The sequence below is a fragment of the Phasianus colchicus genome, chromosome 8 (genome assembly GCF_987193195.1).
Source record: "Phasianus colchicus chromosome 8, bPhaCol1.hap1.1, whole genome shotgun sequence".
Lineage (NCBI taxonomy): Eukaryota > Metazoa > Chordata > Aves > Galliformes > Phasianidae > Phasianus > Phasianus colchicus.
In genome coordinates, this window is record NC_143443.1 from 16542646 (window position 1) to 16568802 (window position 26157).

The 26157-nt window shown below is 36.6% G+C and overlaps 1 protein-coding gene across 6 annotated transcripts in view; it reads left to right on the forward strand.

Moving 5' to 3' along the window:
• Nucleotides 1–26157, forward strand: part of PPP3CB (protein phosphatase 3 catalytic subunit beta) — a 51730-nt gene that overhangs the window by 2646 nt on the left and 22927 nt on the right. For all 6 annotated transcript variants that reach the window (XR_016468780.1, XM_031603046.2, XM_031603045.2 and 3 more), the window contains exons 2-8: nucleotides 10420–10620; nucleotides 12782–12906; nucleotides 15971–16082; nucleotides 17495–17640; nucleotides 24670–24809; nucleotides 24907–24984; nucleotides 25079–25173. Coding sequence is in view for 5 of the 6 variants with exons in the window: in XM_031603046.2 (XP_031458906.2) it covers nucleotides 10420–10620; nucleotides 12782–12906; nucleotides 15971–16082; nucleotides 17495–17640; nucleotides 24670–24809; nucleotides 24907–24984; nucleotides 25079–25173 (897 nt within the window). In the remaining variant the exon portion in view is untranslated. The remainder of the gene's footprint in view (nucleotides 1–10419; nucleotides 10621–12781; nucleotides 12907–15970; nucleotides 16083–17494; nucleotides 17641–24669; nucleotides 24810–24906; nucleotides 24985–25078; nucleotides 25174–26157) is intronic.

Here is a 26157-nt window from a genome sequence, read left to right on the forward strand (position 1 = left end):
TTTTATAACATCTCAGTTTTCTGAGAACAGCCACAGAACTTGGAAGAAAAATGCAGTAATGTTACCTGGTGTGTCTCTGCAGTAGAGCGTGGTCTGTATTTGAGCTCTCATGCTCTCTGTGCAGCTCATCTTCTGAGGAAGAAACATGAATTCAGGACTTAATGTTTGCTGGTATTTGCACTGCTTTATCTGTTGCTCTTATTTCAGCTTTTTCTTTCTTTGTTGGTGGAAAATGGGAAAAGTAACAGAAACTATGAAAAATAAGATGCTGTGAGAAATTAAATTCTTTGTTGTTAATACGTGTTGGCAAAAGTGGGCAAGAGATACTCACAAGAAAAAAAAATTAGTTACTAATGATATGATAATGTAATAATTAAATTATTAGTTTAATTACATACAAATAATTTACTGATTAATAAAGCTAGGGTAATAATTAGGATATGGCCTCCTTTATATTTTGACCTGTATATTTGTCTACTCGTCTAAAAAATACCTGAAATGTAATCAGGTAGAATGTTCACATTGGACATATACATAACACAGTTGTGGCTTCAGACGCGCCGTGTGCCATCTGGCTGCACTGGCCTTGCATGCCTTCCAAATAAGAATTACAAATCGGTGTCTGTTTGTATTATAGTATGAAAAGCTCAATTTTTTTTTTTTTTTCATTTCTTAGTTAAGTTGTGTCTAAGTAATTTGTACTTGTAGCTTCTCCTTTAAATGGACAGTTAGCTGCAGGGTTGAAATGCATAGATTCACTGGAGGCAGGTGACAGGATGAGGGGAAATGGCCTCAAGTTGTGCCAGGATAAGTTTAGGTTTGATATTAGGAAATATTCCTTTACAGAAAGGATTGTTAAGCACTGGAATAGGCACCCCAGGGGGGTGGTTGAGTCAGCATCCCTGGATGGACATGGTGCTCAGAGACATGATTTAGCGGAGGGTTGTTAGTTAGGGTAGTATGGTTAGATTGTGGTTGGACCAGGTGATCTTTAAGGTCTTTTCCAACCTGAGAGATTCTGTGATTCTGTTTGTGGTTGGTTTCCCCAGGCCGTCAGATGGCCGGGCTTCTGTACAGAGATGAGAAAAGGTACCTGTCTTCTTGATTGGCCGCTTTCTGAGGTGCCCTCTTTGTCTCTGAAGAACACTTAGTGTTGTGCTGTCTTGTGGAAGATAGCATTCAAACTGCTGTTTGTATTTAATGGCTCTATCTGGTTCTTCTGATTTTACTTTATTTTTTGATGAGTGACTACCTTTGGTCAACATCTGTGAAGAATGTCTGCTTTTCTGGAGATGGGAGACTTCAGGATACCTTTATTCTGGATAATAGCTATGATGAAGTGTGATAGGCAGATGGTCATTTTTTAGCTATTAAATGATAGCTTATTGAAGCAAATCACCTACTCCACAAATCCCAACGAGAATTAGCTCATGATTTAGCCTTGAGCAGGATCCTAACTTAAGATACTAATAGCTACTTTTTAACAGTGATGTCCATGTAGGAGAAAAAGAATTGTAACATTTGACTTCAAAATAGGGAGTCTGATGTAAATTAAAAAGAAACAAAACACACAGATAAAAGGAGGGATGAATACAGGCAGCATGACAACTGTTTTGAAAATACAGTTAGGCCCTTAGAATGCCTTTGTGCTGCTGCCTAACCTGATCCCAAACTGATTGAGAAGGGCAGGAGGCTATTAAAGAGAATATTAACTTTGGGGGAAAAAAAATCATAGTTATGATGTGGGAGAGAAAATGGAATGGAACAGAATTCTGATGAGTTAATGTTTGAATAGCCATATGTGTTCTTTCTCATTTTTTGAGGGAGTAATGAGGATGTATGAACTGTAAACACTAACAACAAGAAGCAAACAAAGAAACCCACGCCCACCTTAGTTTCAGTAGGGTGAGGCTTGGGGTGATAAGGCAAGAGCAGAAATCTGGCAACTACTTTCATCTGTGTTTGTGATGGAAGAGTCTAAGAACTCTTTCCCAGGTGTCAATTTTTATTTTTATTTTTTTTTTCTGAATGGGACTGAAGAAGTCTCACAGAAATGTAAATGGTTTCAGGACATACCAACAGTATGAATTTAAAAAAGCTTATATCCTGGGACCAGAAGATATTTTTCTAGTGGTGCTAATGGGATTTTTTTTTTCTTTGGGGTTTTTGGGTGCAAAATTGCTGATCTATTTTCTGTAGCCTGTGGCATAACTCATCTTCTGAGTCTGAGAAGTGGAGCACAGCAGAATTTTTACCAAGCTCCAGATTGAACTGAAGAGCTGTAGATCAGTGAGTTTAATTTAAGCAGACTCACAGCACTTGTGAAAGAGTAGACTGACTCAGTCCCTGGAGAAATATGGTATTAAAGAGGAATTGGTCCAGTTTTCATAGAAGGAAATCCAGAGGAATTTTTAGCATTTTTTTGGAGGAGCCAGTAATGTGATTGATCCAGGCAAAGCCATTGATCACGTTCCCTCATCAGAGTCTTTGAAGTAAGTAAAGGAGGAAATGCCCTCTTTGGGATCAAAATTAGTTGGAAAGAAAATACATTGATGGGTAATAAACTTTTATACTCGAAGGAGATTAACATCTGTCTCTGTATATTCTTAAATTATTTAGAAAACTGAGTGAATAGCGAAGTAATAGTGCTTACTTATGTTAGTGAACTTCCAGAGCTGTTTCAGAAGGCTTCTGTTAGACTGAGCGGGTGGTTAGCAAAGCTGCAGGAGGCACAGCTGTGACAAAGGCCGAGTAGTAGAGACTACAGGGGAGGGACATCCTTTGCTGTGGTGAGCTCTGGCAATAAACATTAGGGTCTGTATGGGTGGTATCTGAAAATACTAGTTTGGTGACAGTTGAACAGACTGATGGGGACTTGGGGATCGTTAGAAGATCAGTTTAGGACAAAGAGAAAGAGAAAGCAGCAGCATCCATTTCCTACGTCTTGTGTTAGATGCTCATCTGGAATGGCAGCATGTAATTTTTGGTCCCCCATCCTGGTTTTCTTCTTTATCTAGAGATATATTCAGCAGCAGAGTGCATTTTGTGTGAGGTAGAATGGAAAATTATAAATCTGTAACTTGGAGAAGGGGTATATGAGCGAGGGGGATTGTTGGGTGCTGCTTACATCAGTTCTTACTAGAAAAGATTAGTAGGAAACAACTGCATTTTCTGTTTTCCGGTGAAAAGGAGAAAAGCAGTACTGAACAACATTTTCCTGAAATGAGTATGAAGGGAAGGTGAGGTACTTTTTCACATAACTTATGATTTAAATTGTCGAATTCATAGCAATTATGTGCAGTAATGAAACTTACTTTGCTAGAGGAAATCCTTAAGCCACCCTGTTTGGAACATGAAACACAGTGAGGGAAAGTCCTGTGGATCCATCAGGAGGAGAAGCATGTTTAAACACTAAATAATCTCTTAGTGTAATGCAGTGTGGTCATTCTTAAGGATGGTCCTCCCATTAGTGGTTTTCAGACAAGCAATATTTTTTTTTCTGAAAGAAATTTTCAAAAGCATTCATCAAATTAATAGAGAAAATGCTCAGCATAAAAGGTGGATGCAGCATGACATGTTAGGCATAACTGCGGTCTCATCCGACATTTATAATTTTATGAAGTTTTTAAGACTGCAAGAGACGAAAGAAACAGTGCCTGCAGTGCTTTAGCAAAGTTTCGAGGTCGACAGGGTCATCTGTCTTAGCTTTAAGAACACTTGACACTGTAGCAAGAGACATGCCTTTAAAGAAGCCTAAATAAAGGGATAATTTTTGTGGCATTTCAGAGTAATGCTATAATTCACAAGGAACTGACTTTGCAGAATATGTACTGTATTGTTTGGGATGAGTAGGATAACTTGTATCTTTTGACAGCTATTGATACTAGCTTTCTGATTCAAGAAGATGCTGTCATGTGTTAGTATTTAAGTAATACTGTCAAGGTTGCAGGTCTGTAGACCTACCATCTGTGATGTCTTCATGCTATTTCTTTTTCGTGTGATGTCCTACCAAGTGAAAAAGGACAATTGGATGTATTCTATCCTTGTAATATTTGTCATGGATGTTGTTCTTCTTGGTTTGTTATAGATGTTGGCACATAGAGGTGGAAACCCCAGGGACAGACCAGAAGATAAGCTAGGAACTAGGGTTTGTTATTTTTCTGAATGCTGGTTCGTAGTTAGCAATGCATTTGTAAAACCTAAACCCCCAAAAGCCCACAAAACACAGCCAAACAACAAACACAGACAGCAATGCTGGCGAAGTGAATAATGCTGGCTTTTCTTCACAGAGCACCATAGTTGTATCCACTTATGAGTTGTATTCGTTTATGAGCCAGCAGTAGATGTGCGCTTGCAGCCCAGAAGGCCAGCAGGGCAAGGCAGATGGCTGTCCCCCTCTGTTCTGCCCTGATGAGGCCCCACCTGGAGTACTGTGTCTGAGCCTGTGGCCCCCAGCACATGAAAGACATCTAGTGTGTCCAGAGGAAGGCCATGAAGATTGTCAGAGGGTTGGAGCACCTCTCAAGTGAAGAGATGCATGGCAACGGCTTGGAACTAAATGGTCTTCAAGGTCCCACCCGACTGAAACCATTCTGACATTTTACCAGTTTGTGGGAGACACAGCATATGTTTCATGTATATCCACCACCAAGCATCATATTATTCCCTTGTATTAAATTGGGAGATCTGACACAAACCCAACGTCTGTGTTTAGTAACCTTGGCAATGTGAACTGTGGCTTTATCTGTGAAACCAAAAACACTTTTAAAAAACAAAATGGAGACTGGGGAGTTGGGCTGCTTATAAAGCCAAAGCCCAGTTTATAGAACATGACATGGGGTCCTCATTGTAGAGGAAAAAAGGTTCATTTTTCTTTCGAAGTCAGACAGAAAAAGAATTATTTAAGTTTGGAGGTCTTAGGAGGAGTTCCACACTTGCTTGTGGGAGTACATTGTACAGTTGATCCCTTATACTTTTTCCTACCATTTGTCTAGGAGCTTTGATCTCATCTTGTTTCGTTAACCTTTTCCAACAGGGTGCCTCTGATACAAGCCAGGTTTAACCACAGTTAGTAAAATGGGCATATATACCAGTGTGGTTTAAATTTACAGCATCTACATGTTAGACTTTATTAGCAGCTACTGTTGTAGTCAGTTACTAGGCAATGTGTGATCTGCTTTGGGTCTGGAAGTAGCATGTTTGTGTTAGTTGCCATACTGCACCTCTCTGCAGGGATTATTGCATTGAGTGAAGTGCCACACTAATGTAGCTTTTCTGCTTCTGAACCTTTTCACAGCATGCTGCAAATTTATCCATTCGGATTGATGATGACTTTTGGATCTCTATAGCATGTTTTTTTTGTAACGTGTAAATGAATGAACCCAGAGATTTGAAAAAGCCCATCTATAGAATTAGATTTAGAAGTGGGTGGGTTTTTTGTTTGATTTTTTTTTTTTTTCATTTGTTATCTCTGCTTTAAGTAGCATTACAATATAAAGATCCATTTTCTTTTCTTCTCTGCAAATGCGCTCTAATAGGAATAGAAAACATCATCACTGACAAAACCAAGTTACTCCTTGGGTTTTTTTCCCTGGCTTTAGTGTTTAAAGCTTTGAATCAATGCACTTAAAATTGTACCACCCATACATATTTTAAAAGTGAAATTGATGACATTTTACCAATAAGCAACAGTTTGAATTTAGGAAATCCTGTATGTGGTTGTAAATCATGGTGTGTTATCTTTGTTACTAAGATCTCTACTTTTACTGATGGCATGTAGTCTGTTATTTTGTAGCACAGTGTGTACGGCTTTAGAGATACATCTCGGTGCTTATCTGTTGCTTAGCTTTGCAGGGAGTGGAAGAAGGGATTCCTTTAATGACCAACACCATGTTATTTCCTTAGGGTAATTCCTGTTAATTACCGTTGGGTTGCAGTCCCAAGAGCACAGGTTCTGCACAAAGACTTTGAAACACACAGATTGTATTTCTGTCTTGGAACACATCATGCTGCAATTCTTTTTCCTTAGGCTATGACATTCTATTACTACTTCATCAAATGTTTAATTAAACCCATTAGTTTGCAGAAATGGCCTGCATGCTTCAAAAATGGTCATCCTTAACCTACTAAAATGTTATTTTAGTATTTTTTTCAAAGGTATAAGCTCTAATATAGTATTAACTGTTGAGACAAAGAGTCTGAAGTGGAAAGAATCAATTTTTATAAAAGGTATTGCAGATTTATTCCAGTTGAATGATGCAGATTAAATCACTACCTATGTTTTATTCTTCCTTCTCTGAAGATTATTGTAAATCATATTCTTCTTGGGCAATACGTATATTGTTAAAAAAAGATTTTTGTTGAACTTCCGGGGAAATAATTTTAAGGCTTCTAACATTCATGATTTTGGGATATTAAAGACAAGCCTTGGGTATTCCGTTTTTCATTTGAAGTATAATTTCTATACGGATATTAATTAAAATAATTTAGTTCAATTCTTCCCAGATGTTGGACAAAAGGTCAGACAGAAGAGGTCTTTATAGCCTCACAGAAAATGCAGCTTTCTAGATGAACTCAGTAGTTGGTTGAAATAGATTTTTTTTGTTTGTTTTTTTGCTTTTTAGAATCTGATCTAAAAAATATTCCCTGGAACTTTGTTAAGAAAACAAAATTCTCCCTGCTACATGCTTAGAACCCTTGAAGTATTTCCAAATGCCTCAAAGAAGAGGTCAGCACCATCTGTCTGAGTTGTGAGGCCATTGGTAGTCACAGTACATCAATAATGATTTGTGCAAGAGTGAAACTGGTGCCTCAACATCCAGTTCTCTGCCATGTCTTGCATCTATTCAAAAAACCTCCAGAAAGAAAAAAAGGTTTGTCTTTCACCTAAGTAGGTCATTTTCCAGGAGTAATTCTGGAGCTAATGAAGCACAGTTTGTACAGAACTGCATCTCGGTGTTGGTTGTCTGTGATTCTCTGAAGACATGATCTTTCATGCTTTTGCAACAGTTAGTGTAGGAGAAATCTACCTGGTGAATTGTCTGATATCTCATAAAAGGATGAGCTCAACTTGGCATTACTGAAGGCATTCATGGTCCCGTCTCCTCAAAGGAACTGCCTGCTTTTGCAAGCTTACATGAACTTGACACCTGCAAACAGACGTGACTTCCCTGTTTAGTAACTGACTTTCTCACCTACCAGCTCACTTTGTGTGCATTCGTTCGTGGATATTCACAGCGTGTGTGTTTGTGTAGCTGCACCAACTGCATTTGACATGGACCTAGATTCAGAAGCATAGGTTCTTCATCGAGCTTAGCGTCTGTGCCTTGTGACCTTCATCAAGTTCATTTCTCATGTTTTTTGCTCCTCAGTTGCTTCATGTGAACCTTGAAAAGTATCACTTATTAATTCTAGATGGTGGAATACAGCAAAAAAAAAAAACCAAAATCCAGTCATCAAAACCATATTTGGCACAATATTTCAAGAAGAGAAACAGACCCGCTTTATTAGACAATATTTAATTAATCTGAAGTTTATGTTATGTGGAGCAGGTTTGTTCCTTGTGGCACAAATAGCATGTAAAAAGGGGGAGGGGATTATCTAGAAAGTGATATAGAGATCAATATGAGTTACCAAATAAAGCAAAAATAATATTTAGAGAATATGGAGGTTGGAAAGTCAAGCTCAAAAACAATGAATGCAAGAGTTGAAGTGGTGTTGGTCATGATAAAATGCTTCCAGAGGTGAATTAAATTTGTCTTGTTGGAATGACGGGTTTCTCTTTTCAGAGACAGATTCAGGTTTTAAATAGTTGTTGCACGTGCAACAGAAGTGGTTGCCTTTTGATTTCTTAGATTTGGATCACGTAGCATTTTAACACTTCCAAATGAAACGTGACTACTAGGGGGGACTGCAAGGAAAGCTGTGCTTTTGCTTAGTAAAGCATTTGTGTCCAAAACCGAAATGCCAAACCTGTTCTATGCTGTGTAACATCAAAACAAGACTTTCAGCATCTTTTTACTTATGAACCTTAATAGAGGAAAAAAGCAGGCAATTGTGCAGTTTATTTTCTAATACAGTTGCATTTCAGTCAGAATATGAGACTATGCGTCAGTTGTTTTACTGATGGATTTTTATTAAGGCACAGAACAGAAGGTAGCAATATATTGCTGGTAGTCCAGAAGTCAACTTCAGTGAAGTCAGACAACGTTTTAGTATTTCAGCTTAGATTTTAAAATGTAAAGTTTTGCTTTGAAAACTAAGGAAAGAGAATGCAAATTGGCAAACTGCAAGTGTGTTTGTACAGTTGGACCTCCATTAAGTAGAAATGTTTCTCCCCTTTTTTTTTGTTAAAAAATCACGTTTGAAATAATATTTACATGAGGGGAAGTTGAAGTGTTGCTCCTTTTGATTCATTCTTTGAATGCATATATGCAGATATATATATTACATATCTTTTAGGTTAGTTTTGTTGCCTGTAATCCTGCACAGAAAGGACAGAAAGCAGTTAGAGAGCATCCAGAGCATGGCTACGAAGATGGCAAAGCATCCAGAGGGCGAGGTGTGTGAGAAGCAGCTGAGGGTCCCTGTGTTTGCTCAGCCCAGAGCAGCTTCTCACAGAGATGGAGGGCAGTGCTGAGCTCTGCTCTGTGTGACAGCTGGGGGCCCGAGGGAACGGCATGGAGCTGTGTCAGGGGAGGGCAGCTGGGGGTAGGGACAGGGTCTGCACCAGAGGGCGGTGGGCACGGAACGGGCTGCACAGGGCAGTGGGCACAGCCTGAGTGCTGGAGTTCGAGCCAGTGCTCTCAGACGTAAGGTTTGGATTTTTGGTGGTGATGTGTGGAACCAGGAGTTGGACTCAGTGATTCCTGTGGGTCCCTTCTAACTCAGGATATTCTACGCTTCTATGTAAGCTGCAGTCAAATCACAGTCTTGGCAGCTGCTGAGCCTGGTTTGGTTCCTAATTCAGACCTCTCATGTGCTTTGCTTTTTTGAGATATGAATCACATAGGATCTCTTTTGATCCACAAACCAGGATCCAGATTTCAGATACTTACAGACATTTCTGAAGTTGTATCAAGTATCAATGGACAGCCTCAATTCATAGTTAAATCTTTTGAAGACAATACAACAGGAGAATAAGGAAAACAGGCTTGATGAAGGGTTTTCTATCTATTCGTGATGGCTATGCTACAGGCTCCCAAACTTGCAGATTTTTTTCTGAGAGTATGAAGTTGTTCTGCTGCTTAATCAGCAATCTGACAGAACTTCAAACTGTTGGACTCCATCCTGCTGCCTTTCTCCTATACGGGGGCTGAGGGAGAGTTGTTTCCCCTTGTCCATTGATGCTGCCATAGATCTGTGTCACAGTCCCCCTTAGTTTTCATAATTTTAGGCTGAAGAATTCTAGCTTACCTTTGTTAATCCTGTAGTAGAAACCATTGGAACTGTTGTTGTTGTTGTTGTTCTTTAATTATTTTTTTCAATTATTATTTTCCCTTTATAATATGAGTGAACTCGAATTGCCTACTAGATTTATCAGTGGCATAATTGTCGTATTTAGTTTTCTATTCCCTAGCTAGTAATTCTTAATTGGGTATTTTTCTAGAACAGTAGGGAAGACCTTGATAATGAATAAGAGTAGTAAGTTTATAATCTGTGATTTTTATATGTAAAGTTAGAATTTATTTCCTTCATTAATTCACATTTATTAATATTTAATGTTGTGTTTTCTTGCTGAGCCATTTGCTATTTCTACTGAAGCTCATTATAACCTGCACAGTTCTTCATTGTCCAGAATACTTGTTATCTCTTGAAAACTGCACCCTTCTATGAGTGACCTTCTTTTCACTGTAATTTATGAATATGTTAAATAGCACAGATCCTAGGAGGGTGATCCTGTGACCTTCCTTTCTGCATGCTGACTATCACCTCCTTTTTCTTACAATCCTTTAAACAGTTTTCTATCCTTTTGTTACTACCTTTGTGGGGTTTTTTTAAATTGTTTTGAAGAGTCTTTCATGATGGCCATATTTTAAAGTGCCTTTTGCAAGTCTGAGTGGATATTAAATAGATCTCCTGCGTCCCAAATACTTCTTCCTTCAGAGAATACTAGTGTTTTTGAGAAATATCATGTTCCTTTACAAAGGCAGTTTTGACTCTTTCAAATGTTGTATATTTTGCTGTGCCTTTCAGTAATTCTGTAGTTTTTATGCAGATGTATAGGTGTTAATTCTTTTAATACGTATGCAGAAAGCACTATTCTATCCCATTTTTAGTGGTGTCATTGAGTCTTGTTGAATGCAAGGCAAATTTGCTTTGGTTAATAGCTGTTCCATGATAGATCCAGTTCTGTTTCTTCTTGTTGGGATATATATTTAGAATAGCATTGTTGCAACCAGTGTGTCTTTTAAATTTTAGCTGTCCCTTTTCCACCAACGCATCGTTTGACATCTGAAGAAGTGTTTGACACAGATGGAAAACCCAGGGTTGACATTTTGAAGAACCACTTGATAAAGGAAGGTCGAGTGGATGAGGAAATTGCACTTAGAATCATCAATGAGGGTGCTGCAATATTACGGAGGGAAAAAACTATGATAGAAGTTGAAGCTCCAATTACAGGTAATGTTTCTAGATTATTTCACTAATAATTAAATTTTGAAAATATTCAGTTTTTTCACTAGTATAGTTTTTCTTAAAAGTCACTAGAATAAAATTTTTGTGTAATCTTTTTGAATAATCTCACACAGTTGCATTTGCTTAGCAGCACTCAGATGGCCTGAAAAAAGACACTGCTCATTACTGTATAAAACTGAGGCATTGAACCTGCTGGGGATTAAAACTGAGTAAGCAGGGTTAAAATGACAAAAGAGAAAGTAGTTACATGCTTGTGAATTATGAATTTCTGATTCCTGTGATGTAAGTGGGAACAGAGATGTTTCCCTGGAACAGATACGTGAGCTCAGAATTATTCTGAAATCTAAATATGTGAAGAGAAGCTAATTGCTGTTGTTTGAAGCAAATACTGTGACCTAGTTTTCTGAGTGAAAAATACACCTTATAGCTCCTCTGTAGGTGAAACTGATGACTGAGTGCAAAATGATGTTCTTGTGAGGGTAGTAGTACTGGGAAGCGTAAGATTGTATTGCCATCATTAATATAATGGGACTGATCTGCTGTGATGCAAAACTTACTTGCAGTGTTATTAGGGGTATTTTCATACTTGGACTAGTTCTGTTTGAATTTGACCTGGAGAAAGATGGACTTAGTGTCCTTAATGTATTTTTTGTTGTTGTTGTTACAAAAAAATCCAGATTCATGGAAAATATTTTATATTGTATATCTATAATTTAAAATAATGAATGTAGATTTTATTTTTGTGTGTGTTCAAATCAAGTGGTCTTGAACTTGAAAGCTTTCTTCTAAATGGGCCTTGGAAAACTAAGTGTTTTCAAATGCTTATTTCAGGGCATCAGATTGCTTTGATTTGTTAATGTCAGGCAAATGGAAGCATGGAAAGAGTATATCCTTGCTGGCATTTTAAAGAAAATTAAACAATTGACCTGGTGGAAACGAGAGTTCTGACCTGAACTCAGAGTATTTTTAAGTTCTAGATCAAAACGAATGTCCACATGTTTAGGATTTTTATCTTTCCCTTCATTTGGGTAGCTGCCCTGTGTTACTGGTATATTGGAAGCTGTAAAAGAGGAATGTTCTTGCAGAGTTTGAGTAGATACCTTCAGAGAAGTGACATAGAAGAGGATGCATTTTATTTGGTTTGATGTTTTGTAGGTCTTTGTGACAGTTGTTTTACTCCAAGGAAATAACGATCTGTCAAGTGCCATATCTGATGCTTCTTTCCAGAATAAGAAGGACTTGTTTTCCCCACCCCAAATTTACTGATGCACACTAAGAAGTCAAAAGAGACTGTTGGTCAGCTGACCAATGACAATTTGTGTCGATAGAAGGTGTAGGCTTTCAAGTGCTATCAGCAGCACCTCCCTGCAGAAACAGGAAAGCAACTCCTGTGTTCCATTGCACTGGAAATTCTTGTGGGAATTAGGAGTTAGGAGCAGTTGTCTCTTCCATTTGAGGTTGTTTGTTTTTTTGGTTGTTTGTTTGTTTGTCTGTTTTTTTAATTGCAAGATGACCTGGCATTGCTGCTTGCTCTTCAGAGTCTTCCCATGTGTTATCTTTGGCACTTCCGCCTTAGGTTGTGCTGACCACTGATCTTGTACTGTTTCATATTCTAAAACAGCAAGAAAAATCCGCTGTTGAAATAATGAACGTGGTTATTTGAAGGAGAAGAGTAGCAAAGAAGATATGATGATGTTGAAGGGTGTGATAGTCAGAAACAAAAGGCACACTCTCCCTGCTTTTTTCAATCCCTCATGGAAACAGCAAATTGTTGCAGAGCAGCATCGCAGTACCTTTTCAAAATGCATAACAAGGCAGATCTGTGAAGATACATAAGGGGCTGGGGGAGACAGTAAAGAGCTGCTGACAGCCTTCAAGACCTCAATTCTCTGTGTCTTAACTACTTTTGAAAAATATTCCACAGTCTGCCAGATGCAAATCTGATTGTTATCAGCATTGCCACGTGTGTGTAGTGAGAACAGTATCTTAGTGAGCAGCAGAAGGTGAAGCTTCAAAAACTCCTGTTATTTCTTTTTTATGCATGTCTTTTTATTAGAAATACTTTGTGGCTGTTTACTTAACTATAACTTAGTAACTTTTCTGTTAGATTTTTTTAAATTAATTTGAACAAAATTTTTGCTTGCAGTGTGTGGTGATATACATGGCCAGTTCTTTGATCTAATGAAGCTGTTTGAAGTGGGAGGATCACCTGCTAACACAAGATACCTCTTCCTCGGTGACTATGTAGACAGAGGTTATTTTAGTATAGAGGTAACTGAATATATTAATCTGTTTGTCCTAAATTTTTCTATAAGCACGCTTTCATGGAGATTTGCAAATGACATTTTAGGTCTGCTTTAACATGCGAATGTGTTCGTCCTTGCTCTGCTTCCTTCTATTACAAAGGCCTACTTACAGGAGGATATTGACCCGCGATTTGGACTGTCCTGTTGAGGTCACCAGACTTACTCGTTTTTCCTCCTCTTTCTGCAATTGGGTTTTAGGACAGTTGAATTCTGTAGCTTTATTATGTATAATGTTGCTTCTCTGGGAATATGCATTAAGGTGCACTGAGAAGTTTTTGGAGACCAGGTGAGTCGTGACTTCGAGGTCATTCTCTCAGTGTATTAAAATATTTATCTGTACAAAGAAGACTCCTTTTATATATATAATGTTATTTAATAATTATCGATGTTTTTCTTTGCTAAAATTCTGAGGGCGACTACAGATATTCCCAAAGGATGATGTGTGTATATCTGCCATTATTTTTTCAGGTATTCTGAATTCAAATAATTTTTTTAATTTTCAGCATGTTTATGAAATGTGTTACACATCAGAGATATTCACATGTTCATATCAATTAGTTCCAGATGTATGATTTTTCAGTTAACTATTCTTCTTGAGCCAGCTTGGGATCTCTTCATAGATACTAGATCTAATAGAATAGCGTGCCACTTGAAATAGCATTTTGCAATGTTTGGTGTATGAGGTTTTGTATTAGAACTGTGTAATTTAAATAATGTATGTGTGGGCATGTGTATATACTGTGAATGACATGCACTAAGGACTTTTCAGGGACAGCAGACAAACAGGAGATACAGCGAGAATGATTGCCTCAGAAAGTCATTTGTAAGGAAGAATTCCAACATAAATGTGCTGTATATTCATTTGGTCTTTGTGGCCTGTTCTTCGTGATTACAAAGAAGTTAATTGTTCTTTTCAAGGACTTTTACATAACAATGATGAATTGTAGCAACAAAACAACTTTTCAAGCATTACACTTAAGAAAACCTTGTGAACAATGGATGTGCTTGAATATTTTGATTAGAACAGGCTCATTTGTTTTATTTTATATTATTATAATTTAATTTTTAATATAATATTTGGAATGCTAAATAGAGTTGTGGAACATGTGAAGGTATGCTAAATATACTCTTGAAAACCACTCCAGGATTTTTAATATGCTTCTCTTCATGAGGTAATCTGTGTCTTTTTTTGCTCAAAGTGGCTATTGGAACAGCAATAAAGTATGTGGCAGATTTTCTGAATGAAGTTGAAATGCTGTAAGTACACGGTGGTGGGCTTATGCTTTGCCCACCTTTCCCTGAGAAAGGAAAAAACAGTATGTTAAAATAATAAATTTAGCCCTTTGCTTCCAACATTTTCCTTAAAAATTAATTTTAAAAATCTAGATAAGTTTTTGCTTGCTAATCCTTAATATTTAGGAAATGTGACTTAACCTCCAGGTGGAATTTGGGAGTTTTCGTATATGGTTACTTCAAAGTTTCTCTTAATGACTGGAAATGTAACATAGTTTTGATAAAATTGTCTGTTCACAGAGCAGTGAAGGTAAGATCTTTAAAAGCACAAAGAGTAAAAATTGATTTTTCCCTAATAAATTCTTTAATCAGTCTATCCTAAAACATTTTTAATTGCATTGATTCTTCAATAGTAAACCATTAAACAAATGCCATCTTTTCTAATGGGAAAATTCACTACATGCTGTACTATATTTGTATAAAGCAGACTACTAGGATCAAGATGGAATTCTTCCCATAAATATATGCAAGTTCTTCTTTTCTATACTGGGAGTAATAGGACATAAAAAACTAGTTTGTATGTAGTAATAAAAAATATATATGCTGGTATGGGAACAGTAAAAAAAGAACATCTTTTTGACTTACTAGATACCATGCTTACAGTCCCAGCAATTTTGTTTAGTACTTGTTTATTGGCAGAAAGGCACTGCTTTTACACCTTTCTGTTGCAAATCTTTAAGATTGCCAATGTCTATAAATTTTTCATACAAACTGAATTAGCTAAAATATTTCACAATTACAGAATTTGCCAAATGAATTCACGTATTTATCTGATGATTAGCAGTTTTGTCACAAATTGAATGTACTCTGCTGGGAAGTAGTTTTAAAGAGTCCTAGGGACCTTGCAGGACCTCAAGATATTTTGCAGTTACAAAAACATAGAAAAATGATTAATTTGTATATTTTTGCTAAGATGAAAAACCAATAATGAGTTTAGCTGAACTTCTCAGTAGAAGTCCTTGGTGTTTTTTTCAATATATGTTTCCTTTGTTTTCCTTCTTCCTTCATGTTCTTACCGTACTATGCAAAATAACTTTGAAGAATGATAGCTTCAGGGTTCCTGTATTGATTGGAAAAAAATAGTAGTGACTTGCAGATGACTTCAAGGTGGTCCAGAACTACTGGGATTTAGCTTTTTCTGTGCTCAGTTAAAAATACAGAAATTAGATTTGAAGCTTAAGAAATGCACTTTAGGTGTTCAGGAGTACTGGGTGGTAACAGGCTCTAAGTTTCAAAAACTTTGCATGTTCTGCAGCTCTGCCCCAAGTCTCTTTGCTACTGATGTTGCAATAATGATCACGTATGAAAATTTACTATACTACCTTGGATTTACTGCTTGAACAATGAATAAACAAGCAGCGTTTCCATTTTTGGGGGGTGGAAATGGTAAATTCTGTCAATTCTGAGTGTAAAAACACCCTAAAAAATACAGATGTCTTTAAATTAAACAGTTTTTTCATGGGTTTTGTATATCATTTATTTCCACTAGCATATGTCTGCTTTCCATATGAAATGAGATTCTATGCACTGAGACATGCATTGCCTAAATGAAACTGAACAAGTTGCATTGCTCTGGTCCAGAACTGATGTATTGGGTCGGGAGAAGTAGTGTTGTATTTTTGTAATGGCATATTGAGCTATTCTTGTATTTGAAGCTGTTGGCATTCTTACTCAAAGTGTCCGAGTAGTAACAGGTTTTAAAGTGTAATTTATTGAATGTCTTTGTTTTCCAACAGTGTGTGCTGTATTTATGGGTCCTGAAAATTCTCTATCCAAGCACGTTATTTCTTTTGAGAGGCAACCATGAATGCAGACACCTAACAGAGTATTTTACCTTTAAACAAGAATGTAAGTATTCCCTAAGGACATAACATTAGTTTACTTCCCACCTAATGATTTCCAGTCTCTCATTTTGCTTGAGAGATGTTTGTTAGTATAATGAAAGTCCTGCAAACTTTTGGAAACCCAGCTAACTTCTGTAAAACTGCTTGCTGTTAAGTGTGGCAGTGGAATTAAAGTATGTGGCAGGCTGTTGTTTGTAAAGATATGTTATGGAGTAAACATCAATGCATAAATCCTGGAGAGAAGAAAGTTATTTTGGTTTCTTGGCTGTAATCAGGAGTGTGAAGTAATTTGCTGTCCAGAGTTGTGAAGCTAGCAAGAAAATATCCTGCTGCTGAGTAATTTCCATTCGGGTATTGATTTTAACTATTTTACTAAGGTAACTCTTGGTGACATAAGCTGCTCCTGCTTTTGAAAGTCCATGTTAGTACTGATGCACTAATAAATGGAACATTTACTCTGATAAAACTCTTCAACAAAGATAGAAGTTATGTGATATAATGTATAGTCACTTCTTAGCATTTCACTGTAAATGAGAAGTCACAAACTTCTCAGTACTTTTAAAAGTATGCTTTTAAAAAGTATACTTTTAAAAGTATAGCACGAAATATGTAGATCACTCTGAAGGTAATGCCTCCAATTGATTTCCATGGAAACTACAACAGATACAAAGAGCACAGTAACACTTTTGATAGAACAAATTCCCAGGTATAAAACATTGTTTTTCAACATATTCATCTCCATTAGCTGTGTGTTTTTGCCAGCAATGAACAGGACCTGTATGCTGCACTTGTAAAGAACTGCACCAGTGGAGGTGGCCCACTTGTCACCACTGCTGAAATGCTCCACCACTGCCTCACTGTGTTCACATCCACTGTTTGGTGTCTCCACAAATGTTCTGCATTGATGAATGTCAATGGGTGTCGTTTTTTCCACATGGAGGAATACAGTTACCTTTGTGTCATACGCACTTCCATCTTTGACATTGCTTTTTCAGACTGCCCCTCTGCTGCCATCTGTCACATCACAATGTAATGTGACAGAATATTGGTAGGAAGGTCCACCCTCTGCTGTCCTCATAACATCTGCCTCCAGCGTCATGAATCAACATAATAAAATAGGAGGCATTACTTTTGGAGCAGTTTCCATAGTTCTATGGTTTTATTTATTTATTTTAAATAAAAATAGTTTCTCCACACTTAAAAAAATAAAAAAGAACATAAGAAATGGAAAAACGTTGTTAGTTCTGGAAGAGAATTTCTTTAAAATGTTCTTGCTATCGTAGTGCTTGAAAATGTTCATTTGAACTCAGCAGTGTTTTGTGCATGTAATTTGTCAGTTTCACCCTTACGTTTATGATCCACTAGACTGCACTTCCTGTGAGTGAGAATTCTTAATTTGTATTTTCTTTCTTGCAGGTAAAATAAAATACTCTGAAAGAGTCTATGATGCTTGCATGGAAGCTTTTGATTGCCTCCCTCTTGCTGCTCTCCTAAATCAACAGTTTCTTTGTGTTCATGGTGGACTTTCACCAGAAATTAATACACTAGATGACATTAGGAGAGTGAGTATTTTGTGTATTTGAAACTAAGTGGAAGTACAGGTATTTGTGTGATGATAAACAAATTTACATTTGTGAAGTTGTCAATTTATTTTCTGTTCTTGTCTATTTTGGAACTGTAAATCAAGATCTGAAATTGAGACCAAGGGCTTTTATGTGTGCTCCTGCTTGGCCCAGCTAGCGCAATTTTCATTGTACGTCTCAGTGGGGACAGCTGGGACTGTTACAGACCACACAAAAACACCTCAAAAACTCCGCAGAGTTTCTTTCCTAAGACATGTAGTACATATAAGAGCTTCATACCTAATCTAAATAGAGCTTTTACTTTTTACTAGATAAGAACTAAAGTTCTTGTGGCTTTCAGGAATAGAAGTTAATTGCAGTCTTGAAATTGTGTGGTAAATCAAATTGCATATTTCAGTTCTTCTTATATTTCTTCAAAAAAATGTTTTTTACTCTCTTGAACATGTGCATTTTTTTTCTGTGTTTTGAAAAAATATGAAACTATGTTTACTAGAAAGTTGGGTTGCTATTTAAAATGACAGATTTGGTAGGTATTTGCTTAACACAGTAGAATGCTTCCCACTATGGGAAAAGTGCTGACTGTATCAGTGAGAAGACTGAAAATTTTTAAAAACTGAATAATTGAAACACTCAATAGTGAATAAGTGCAATTTAAAGGGAAGACAGTTGTGATGACATAAGATGTCTTTTTCTAATAAGTTTGTTTCAGCTTGCATGGAATGCTGCTGTCAGATCAAGATTGTATCTGAGAGTTTCCAACGCAGTTGCTTTCCTTCTTACGTACTTCCTTTTGACTTATTTTAGTTAACTCAGCTGACATCTTGACTACAGGACATAGCTCTTCTTCCAAAAAAGAGTCCTGATTATTTGATTATTCAGGTTTTGAAAAACTGGAAAACAGCCTGGCATGAGTGTTGCTTTATTGCTAGGTCTTATTTTCAACATTTGAGTTATTCAATAGGAAATTAAAAAAAAAAAGATAACCAGTTGTTTGAAGACTAGAAATAATGAATTGAGCTTCATTGGGGGGGCAATGGAGAGGAGATGAAAGATGAGAGGAACAAGTGCTCCCTTGCACTGAATCAGCTGCTTGAGTGCATTTTGTGTGGTTCTCCAGAATTCCTTGTGTATGTCTAGTTGTGTCCTTTCTTGTGTCTGAAATCCTTAGAGGAACTGATTATACCAAATACCAAATATACTTATTTCTGTTCAGAAACAGAAGCTTGTAAAGGGACCAGAAACATATTTTTTTTCTCTCTTATGAAAAGCTTTTTGGACAATCTATGTAACTTAAGGTGCACATTCCTTCTGTAAAGGCTTGTCTGCTTATAAGTCGTTATCACTTATATTGTTGAGAGCCTTTGCCAAAATACACCAGTACTACTTGGTCATGGAAGGCTCTAGTATGTGTCATGGCTCAGTAGTCATTCCTGTACTTTTTCTCTAAACTACAAGAAATAAGAAAGTTGTGTCTTCTTCATTAAAGATGCAAAAAAGAGAAAACAATAATTTATTGGTTTTTTTGTGTGTGTGGTAGTGATGCTAGTATTAGAACATTTGTGGATATCCTACAGTTTTTAGATATTTAGGGTAATATCCCTAGTACAATGGCTTTGGTATAACTAATGCACTTCTGTAAGATTTTTTTCCCTCCATTTGGAATTTCTTTTACAATGTAATAAAGGAAATTATATTTTTAATATATTTTGCAATTTGTGAAAATACAGAGAAAAATGAGGCTGTCTGGTTGCATTTTGGTTACAAATGTCGGTTTTAGAGCTGTGAACACTTTGAAATGTGTTTCTAGATTATAATACTTAATGTTCTGTTACTTGTAATGATTCAGCCTGTTGATGGGAATTTATAGTTCTTTTACTTCGTAATAGGAATTTTTGGTACAAGAAATGGAGGCTATGATTAAAAAAATACGCAGTTGAAACTCTAATAGTATTCTCTAGCAGAAAATCTAATTGCTACGCTTGGTATAGAATTGATTGAGTTTTATGGCAACTGTAAGATTAAGTTTTATATTCATAATGAACTTAGATTAAAATGAAATAATTATAAACAATTTCATGGGCTTCCTAGAAGATTTTGCATACAAATTGAGTTACACATCTTAAGGAAGAAGTGCTCCCATTAACCATTTGTGGAAGTTAAAAACTGAAATTGTTGCAGTATTTTCAGAATACGTGGAAATATTTATAAATCTCTTCTGAAAGGATTCAGAAGCATGTTAAGTTTGGAAGAAGGCTTCAGATTGCTGAATGAAAGTGTAGGTTTCCAGCAGTTGGTAACAGCCTTTTTGTAGACTTGAATGGGACGTAAAGCACAATATTTGAAGTTGAAATGACAAGCATAGATTGGTGCCTCAGTTATTTTCTTAGAAATTGTTTAATTAGTTGTAGCTGATTTTATCAGTGCAGCTGGGCATCTTGGCTGTTATTACTCCTATTTAGAGCGTACAAATGGCAATGCTGCTGTAGCATTAGGGGGGGTTGTTGCCCCATCGGAATTTTCAAAAGCTGAAAGATGAAACAGAATCCGAGTGTTACAGAAACTTGTAATTTTGTATCAGTGTTCTGGCTTTTCTCTCTCTTCCTTCAATTAGAGGTATTGTATTTGGGGCTTTGTATTTTGCTTGATGTGTTTGGAAATCATACCTGTTCCTGTCCTGATTAGTGACTGCTGGAAAGTAGTTGATAGCAGCATAAAATAGAAATAGTTGCTTCTAAGAAAACTTTGGGATTACAGGTGAGATAGGAGAAAAAAAATAAGTTTATATACGTATGGAACAAGGGTATGTTGGAGCTTGTTTCAAAAAAGATCAAAATATCAGAGAGATGGAAAAAGTATGTTCCTAATTTTGCTTTGTACTAATATTTGTAAATATTGATAGCACCCTTTGTTTTTGTATCTTCTTTTCTTGTATATTGTTTCTTAGAATTGTCTCTGTTGGTTGCACTCCATTTTTACTTCTCCCTCTCCTCAGAATTAGAGGCTGCTGTCCAGTTGTATCTCACTTCTAAACTGTTTGGTTTTTTTGTGGGTTTTTTTGGTACTGAATTGGGCCATTTTGGAGGCTGAGAATGTCAGTGCATTTCACTTAGAAATACTGCATTCAAGGAGAGTGATGAGAGAGGAGAATAAAATGGTAGAAATAGTTATGAAGCATATATACAAGTTCTGTGGTAGAAATGGGAAAATGTATTGAAATGTTTTGCATTTTTCAAGTCAATCTTAACATGCAGATGTCTGTAGGCATTGTTTAGAGAGAGAGAGAGAGAGAAGTGAAAAGGAAAGGCAAGTAAATTGTGCCATTCTGATGAGGCCTTAGCTCTTACTGCATCACAGTTGCAAAGAAAGATTGTCAGAGCTTTCTGGAAAGTAGCATGAAGGAAACAGTCTGTTATAAGGGATTGCCATTTATTTTTCTTTTAGTCTCAGTCTTAGAGCTAATCGGATTTCAAAGTGTCAAGTGAATTTAATTGAAAAGTAATTCTGTTATGTTGGCCTTTACATTTGCTTTTATAAAGCTCAAGGCTACATTAGGATGAGTTATAAGCTTGTGTTTATATACATATGTTAAAATCTGCACTGGATATTGCTGCTGATGAGAAGCACATTTATAAATATAAGACAATATTGTTAGAAATGTTGTTGCCTTTTTTTTTTGAAGAATCATTTGGTAGCTTGATTCAGTCTTCACAGGTTGGCAGCGGCTTCAATAGCTGCATTAGAGCTTGGCATACACTGATATTGTACATGTATTTAAATTAAATAGGTGTCTTCTTCTTATGTCTATGAAAATGTTATACACTTGTGATACAAATGTGGTGTGTGAAGCAACTTCTGTAAACATCAAGACAATTGTATACTATTGTGAGCCTTCTGGTTTATTAGCAGAAGTTCTTATAAGGAGACAGTTTTCTTCTGCAAATTGGTCAGCATCATCATCCAGCACATGAAGGGAAATCACAGCTCTAAGCAGTTTAGTCATTACTCAGAAATAAAGAAAAATCCTATGTAGGTGCAGTTTTTTTCTAGGTGAACTCTTCTGTCTGTGTTATTGACTTGCAGGAAAGTTATTTAACTACGTGAACAAAATAATTATTTTTTTGGCAAACTCATTTCTGGTAGAGGACAGATGTCATAGTAGTTGTGACAGTAAATCCTAACAGTCAAGACTGCTGCAAGTTCTTCTTATTTCTGGGAAACTGTAAGTTTGTGAAACTTGTAATACTCTAATTTTTGTCCTGTGAAGTTCATTCACAACGATGTTATGGTTGTGTTGGTAGAGTGTCCCTTTCAGACACGTGACCATCAATTTAGAGATGCTGCTTTGTTGATTTTTACTGCCAAGACTTCTGCTGAAACAGTATTCTGTGAATCTTGATTCTAAGCCTAGTGATTGATATGGAAATGTCTGTATAAAATTGAACTGTCTCTTAAAGAAGAGAGGCAAAGAGATATATTTTTTTTTCCTGATTTACAGTGGATGATCATTCTTCTATTATATTCTGAGTGACACGTAGGCTTGATCAGTAAAGAGCCTTGAAATGTATGGGGCACTCCTAGAAATCTCTTTATAATCCCTTACTTCCTTTCTGTGGTATGCTGAAATTTCCTTTTCTTTAGTAATATCTGACTGCTGCACTTCTCTGACCTTCATGTGTTTTTTAGAATATTGCTATACAATAGTTCTCAGGAAAATTAGGACAGGTTAATTAAAATTGATGTCTGTGTCTTCGAGTATATAAAACTTTTGTGAAGGTCTTTTGCTTCAGAGATATAGTAGTTTTAATTTGCTGTACCTTAATCTACCCCCAAGGTTTTGCTACTCCTCAGTTTTCTCATCTGTGTGGAGGTGTGGTACACCTCAGTGCAGCAGCCTTGACTTCTCAGTACCTGGAAATTAATTAGATTTAAATATCTCACGGTCCATTAAAAAATACAATACCCATTTCTCTTTTAACACCAGGCATAATGATTCTTATTCTTGAAAAAAAAAAGTCTCAATTCTCAGTTACTTTAATCTTTCTTAGAAATACATTAACCTAATTTGTATTGAGATTCTGCTTTGTCATGGTCACAACGTGCTTGGAAATGGTAATTCGTCAAAGGTTGTTTTGAGTTGACTTGTCCTTTATTAATTTTTATTGCTGTCACTACTTAGAGACACCCTTAAGCTAGTTTTGCTGATTTGATATATACGATCTGGGTTGAGTAGAAGTGACATTTTCTTAAATTTTGAAATGTCTTGAGAAGAGTGCCACTTGGTAGATTGTCTAGTGAAGAATAAGCTGATTTGATGTGCATGTAAGTATATTAATTTTTTTACAAGTGGACTTCCTTACTTCTAGAAATGTTTACGTTATTGTTCCAAATGCTATGAGAAAAGCTTGGAAGAATTGCGTTGCTTGCAGCAGCAAAACCTTTTCATTTATAATGTCTTCTTCTAACCATTTGGCCAAAGTCATAAGAAAAAATCTTGAACACTATCTCAAGAAAAAAATTATTAGAAATGCTTTCTAGACTTTCAGCCTTCTGTGTTGCAGGAAACATCAATCAAGAAACAATGAAACTTCCTTATTTGAATGCTTCTGTTACTTTCTAGACCCAATTTTTTTGCTGGAGGTTTAGAAACTTGATGGTTTAATCTACAGAAATTCAGGTACTTGCAGATGTTGATGGACTGATTTCTTCAATCTCAAAGGAATATACAATGCTGGGTTTATCATCCAGTGTGGGAAACGTTAAACCACTGGATTTTTAATATTGAATAAATTCCAACAACAACTTCAGTTAATACCTGCCTTGCCATTATCTGGCAGGAGTTTGTAAAGATCTGGACCTTTCCACTTATGTTACAGGTGGCAGCCTCGGGAGCTCTGATTTTCCAGGGCATGAGAGAGCTTGGCACTACTGCTGGTTCCATATTTGAATGGATTCCTATGGACCGTTAGACTCAAATTCACCAGGTGCTCACCAAACCTCCCTTCGAACCTGTCATGAAGAGTTAAGTGTTCTCTAGTACCATCAAAGTCATCTTCTTTGGTATGGGAGGTAAAGTGAGATAAATGCACTGTCCATCAAAGAAACGTTCCTACATTTCTTGGATAAAATCATCTTGTGAACAAACTCCAGCTACATAAAGATCAAATAAACTTTACATTGAATCTGGGAAAACTGATTTCATTTCTGGGACATCAGAGATTCGTTGAATGTTATTACATAAACAGGGTATTTTCCTTTTATGTTAACAAATGGTACTGTCCTTATTACTGGCCCTTCTCACTGTGGTTACCAGCAATGTTAAAGGCTGCTAAAACAAGTGTTTTTAAGTGGAAATCTTTTAAGAAGCAGCTAGGAAAAAAAAAAAAAAAGCAAACATAAAGACCCTCCAAAATGTACATGGCCCATTACACCAGGGCTGTAGTTGAGAAATAGAGTCTGTATGAGAGAAGACCAGGATGGCTGAGCTAGTCATCTCTTCAGTGTTGAATGATCCATTATGGAGATGACTGCTTCAGGGATTTGGTTTGGGGTTTGGATTTTTTTGGATGATGTATTTAGTTTGTTATAGTCAGTGCTAATTATTCATGCTTTTCTTTTATCATTTCTATTTTCTGTACTGTTTCTCTTCCTGGCTAATTCCTGGTAGTGTCTCCAGATTGCTAGATGCGGCATGTGCATGAAAAAGGACCATCTTGTTCCTTGCCTGTAACTTGACTTTATATTATGCATATCCATCAGTCTGGAATTTATCTCACTTCTTCTTACAACTAATAAACTTTATTGCTCTTAACAGGTTGGGTTCTTTTGGCATGCTTCTGCTTTATTTCATGACAAGGAGAGAAAAAATATACAAAACCTATTTATCTATGATATAGTTGGATTTCATTCTGTAAATGCTTGGTATTGATGGATATGTAGCCTAAAAAATGTATAAAACTTACAGATTTCATATTCAGAGAATCTTTGTGCTCTTGCTTTTTTCTCAAACAGTTAGATAGATTCAAAGAACCTCCAGCATTTGGACCAATGTGTGACTTACTGTGGTCAGATCCTTCAGAAGATTTTGGAAATGAAAGTTCACCAGAGCACTTCAGTCATAATACAGTCAGAGGATGCTCATACTTTTATAGGTGAGAGTATGCTAGAATCTACTTAATATTTTAATACTAAGTCTTCCTGCATATTTTTAGAGGATTTATTTTACTCACAATTGTTTTCATTTCACAGCTATCCAGCAGTTTGTGAATTTTTGCAAAATAATAATTTGTTGTCAATCATTAGAGCACACGAAGCACAAGATGCAGGGTAAGTATGTCTCTTCAAGAAATAATTCACAATGTGAAATGAAAGATAATTGCTTATTCCTGTAAGATGTAAAATAATCTGTTTGGTTTTACAGTTATAGAATGTACAGGAAAAGTCAAACTACAGGGTTTCCATCATTAATAACAATTTTTTCAGCACCTAATTACCTGGATGTCTACAATAATAAAGGTAAGAACTTGTAATTAATAACTATGCAATCATAAAATAAAAATGTGCCGTTAAAATGTCTTGCTAAATAAGCAGTCTAATATCAAAAATTTTCTGCCAGTTAGTAGACGACCAAAAATCCTGATTAAAAGTTATGTGATGAAGAAGCACATGTGACATACTCATCTGTGGCCTGGATGAAGGGATAGAGTGCACCCTCAGCAAGTTTGCTGATGATGCAGAGCTGCAAGAAGTGACTAACACCAGAAGGCTGTACTGCCTTCATTGAGACCTGGACAGGACGGAGAGTTGGGTGGAGAGGAACCTAATGTGGTTCAACAAGGGCAAGTGTAGGGTTCTGCATCTGGGGAGGAATAACCGCCTGGAGCTGCTGGAAAGGAGCTCTGCAGAGAAGAATCTGTGTGTTCTAGTGGGCAGCAGATTAAAGCCACCTTTTGGTGTGCCCTTGTGGCCAAGAAGGCCAGTGTTATTGTGGAGCAATTAAAACAAGTGCGGACAGCAGAAGGAATATTCTCCCTCTGTAGTTTGCCCTAGTGAGGCCACATCTAGAGTACTGCCCAAAGAGATTGTTGAGTCCCCTTATGTGGAGATATTAAAAATTTGCCTGGATGCTTTCCAGCACAAATAGCATTCATTTGAATCCAACACCTCTTGCCCATTCAGTACATTGAATTTTCTCCTTTCTGCTTCTGAAACCCTCATCTACCCAACTCAAACGATGTAGGGTGATTAACCGTCTAGAGAGTAAGATGAGCTGCTGTTATTTGTATCAAAGGTAAAGGAGTAAAGAAAAGGAGAAGTAGCAGTACTGGCTTTCTGGTTTTCTCCCATCTCTGTGGATATTTTTAAGAATCCTTTTTCCCATCAGCTATTCCCAGTGTAATGCAAACTTAAGTAGGGAAAAGTACAACCAAGACTTATTTAGCCTTAGAATGCTTCTGTTTGTTTGCTTGTTTGTTTGTTTGTTTTTGCTGTGTTTCTCTG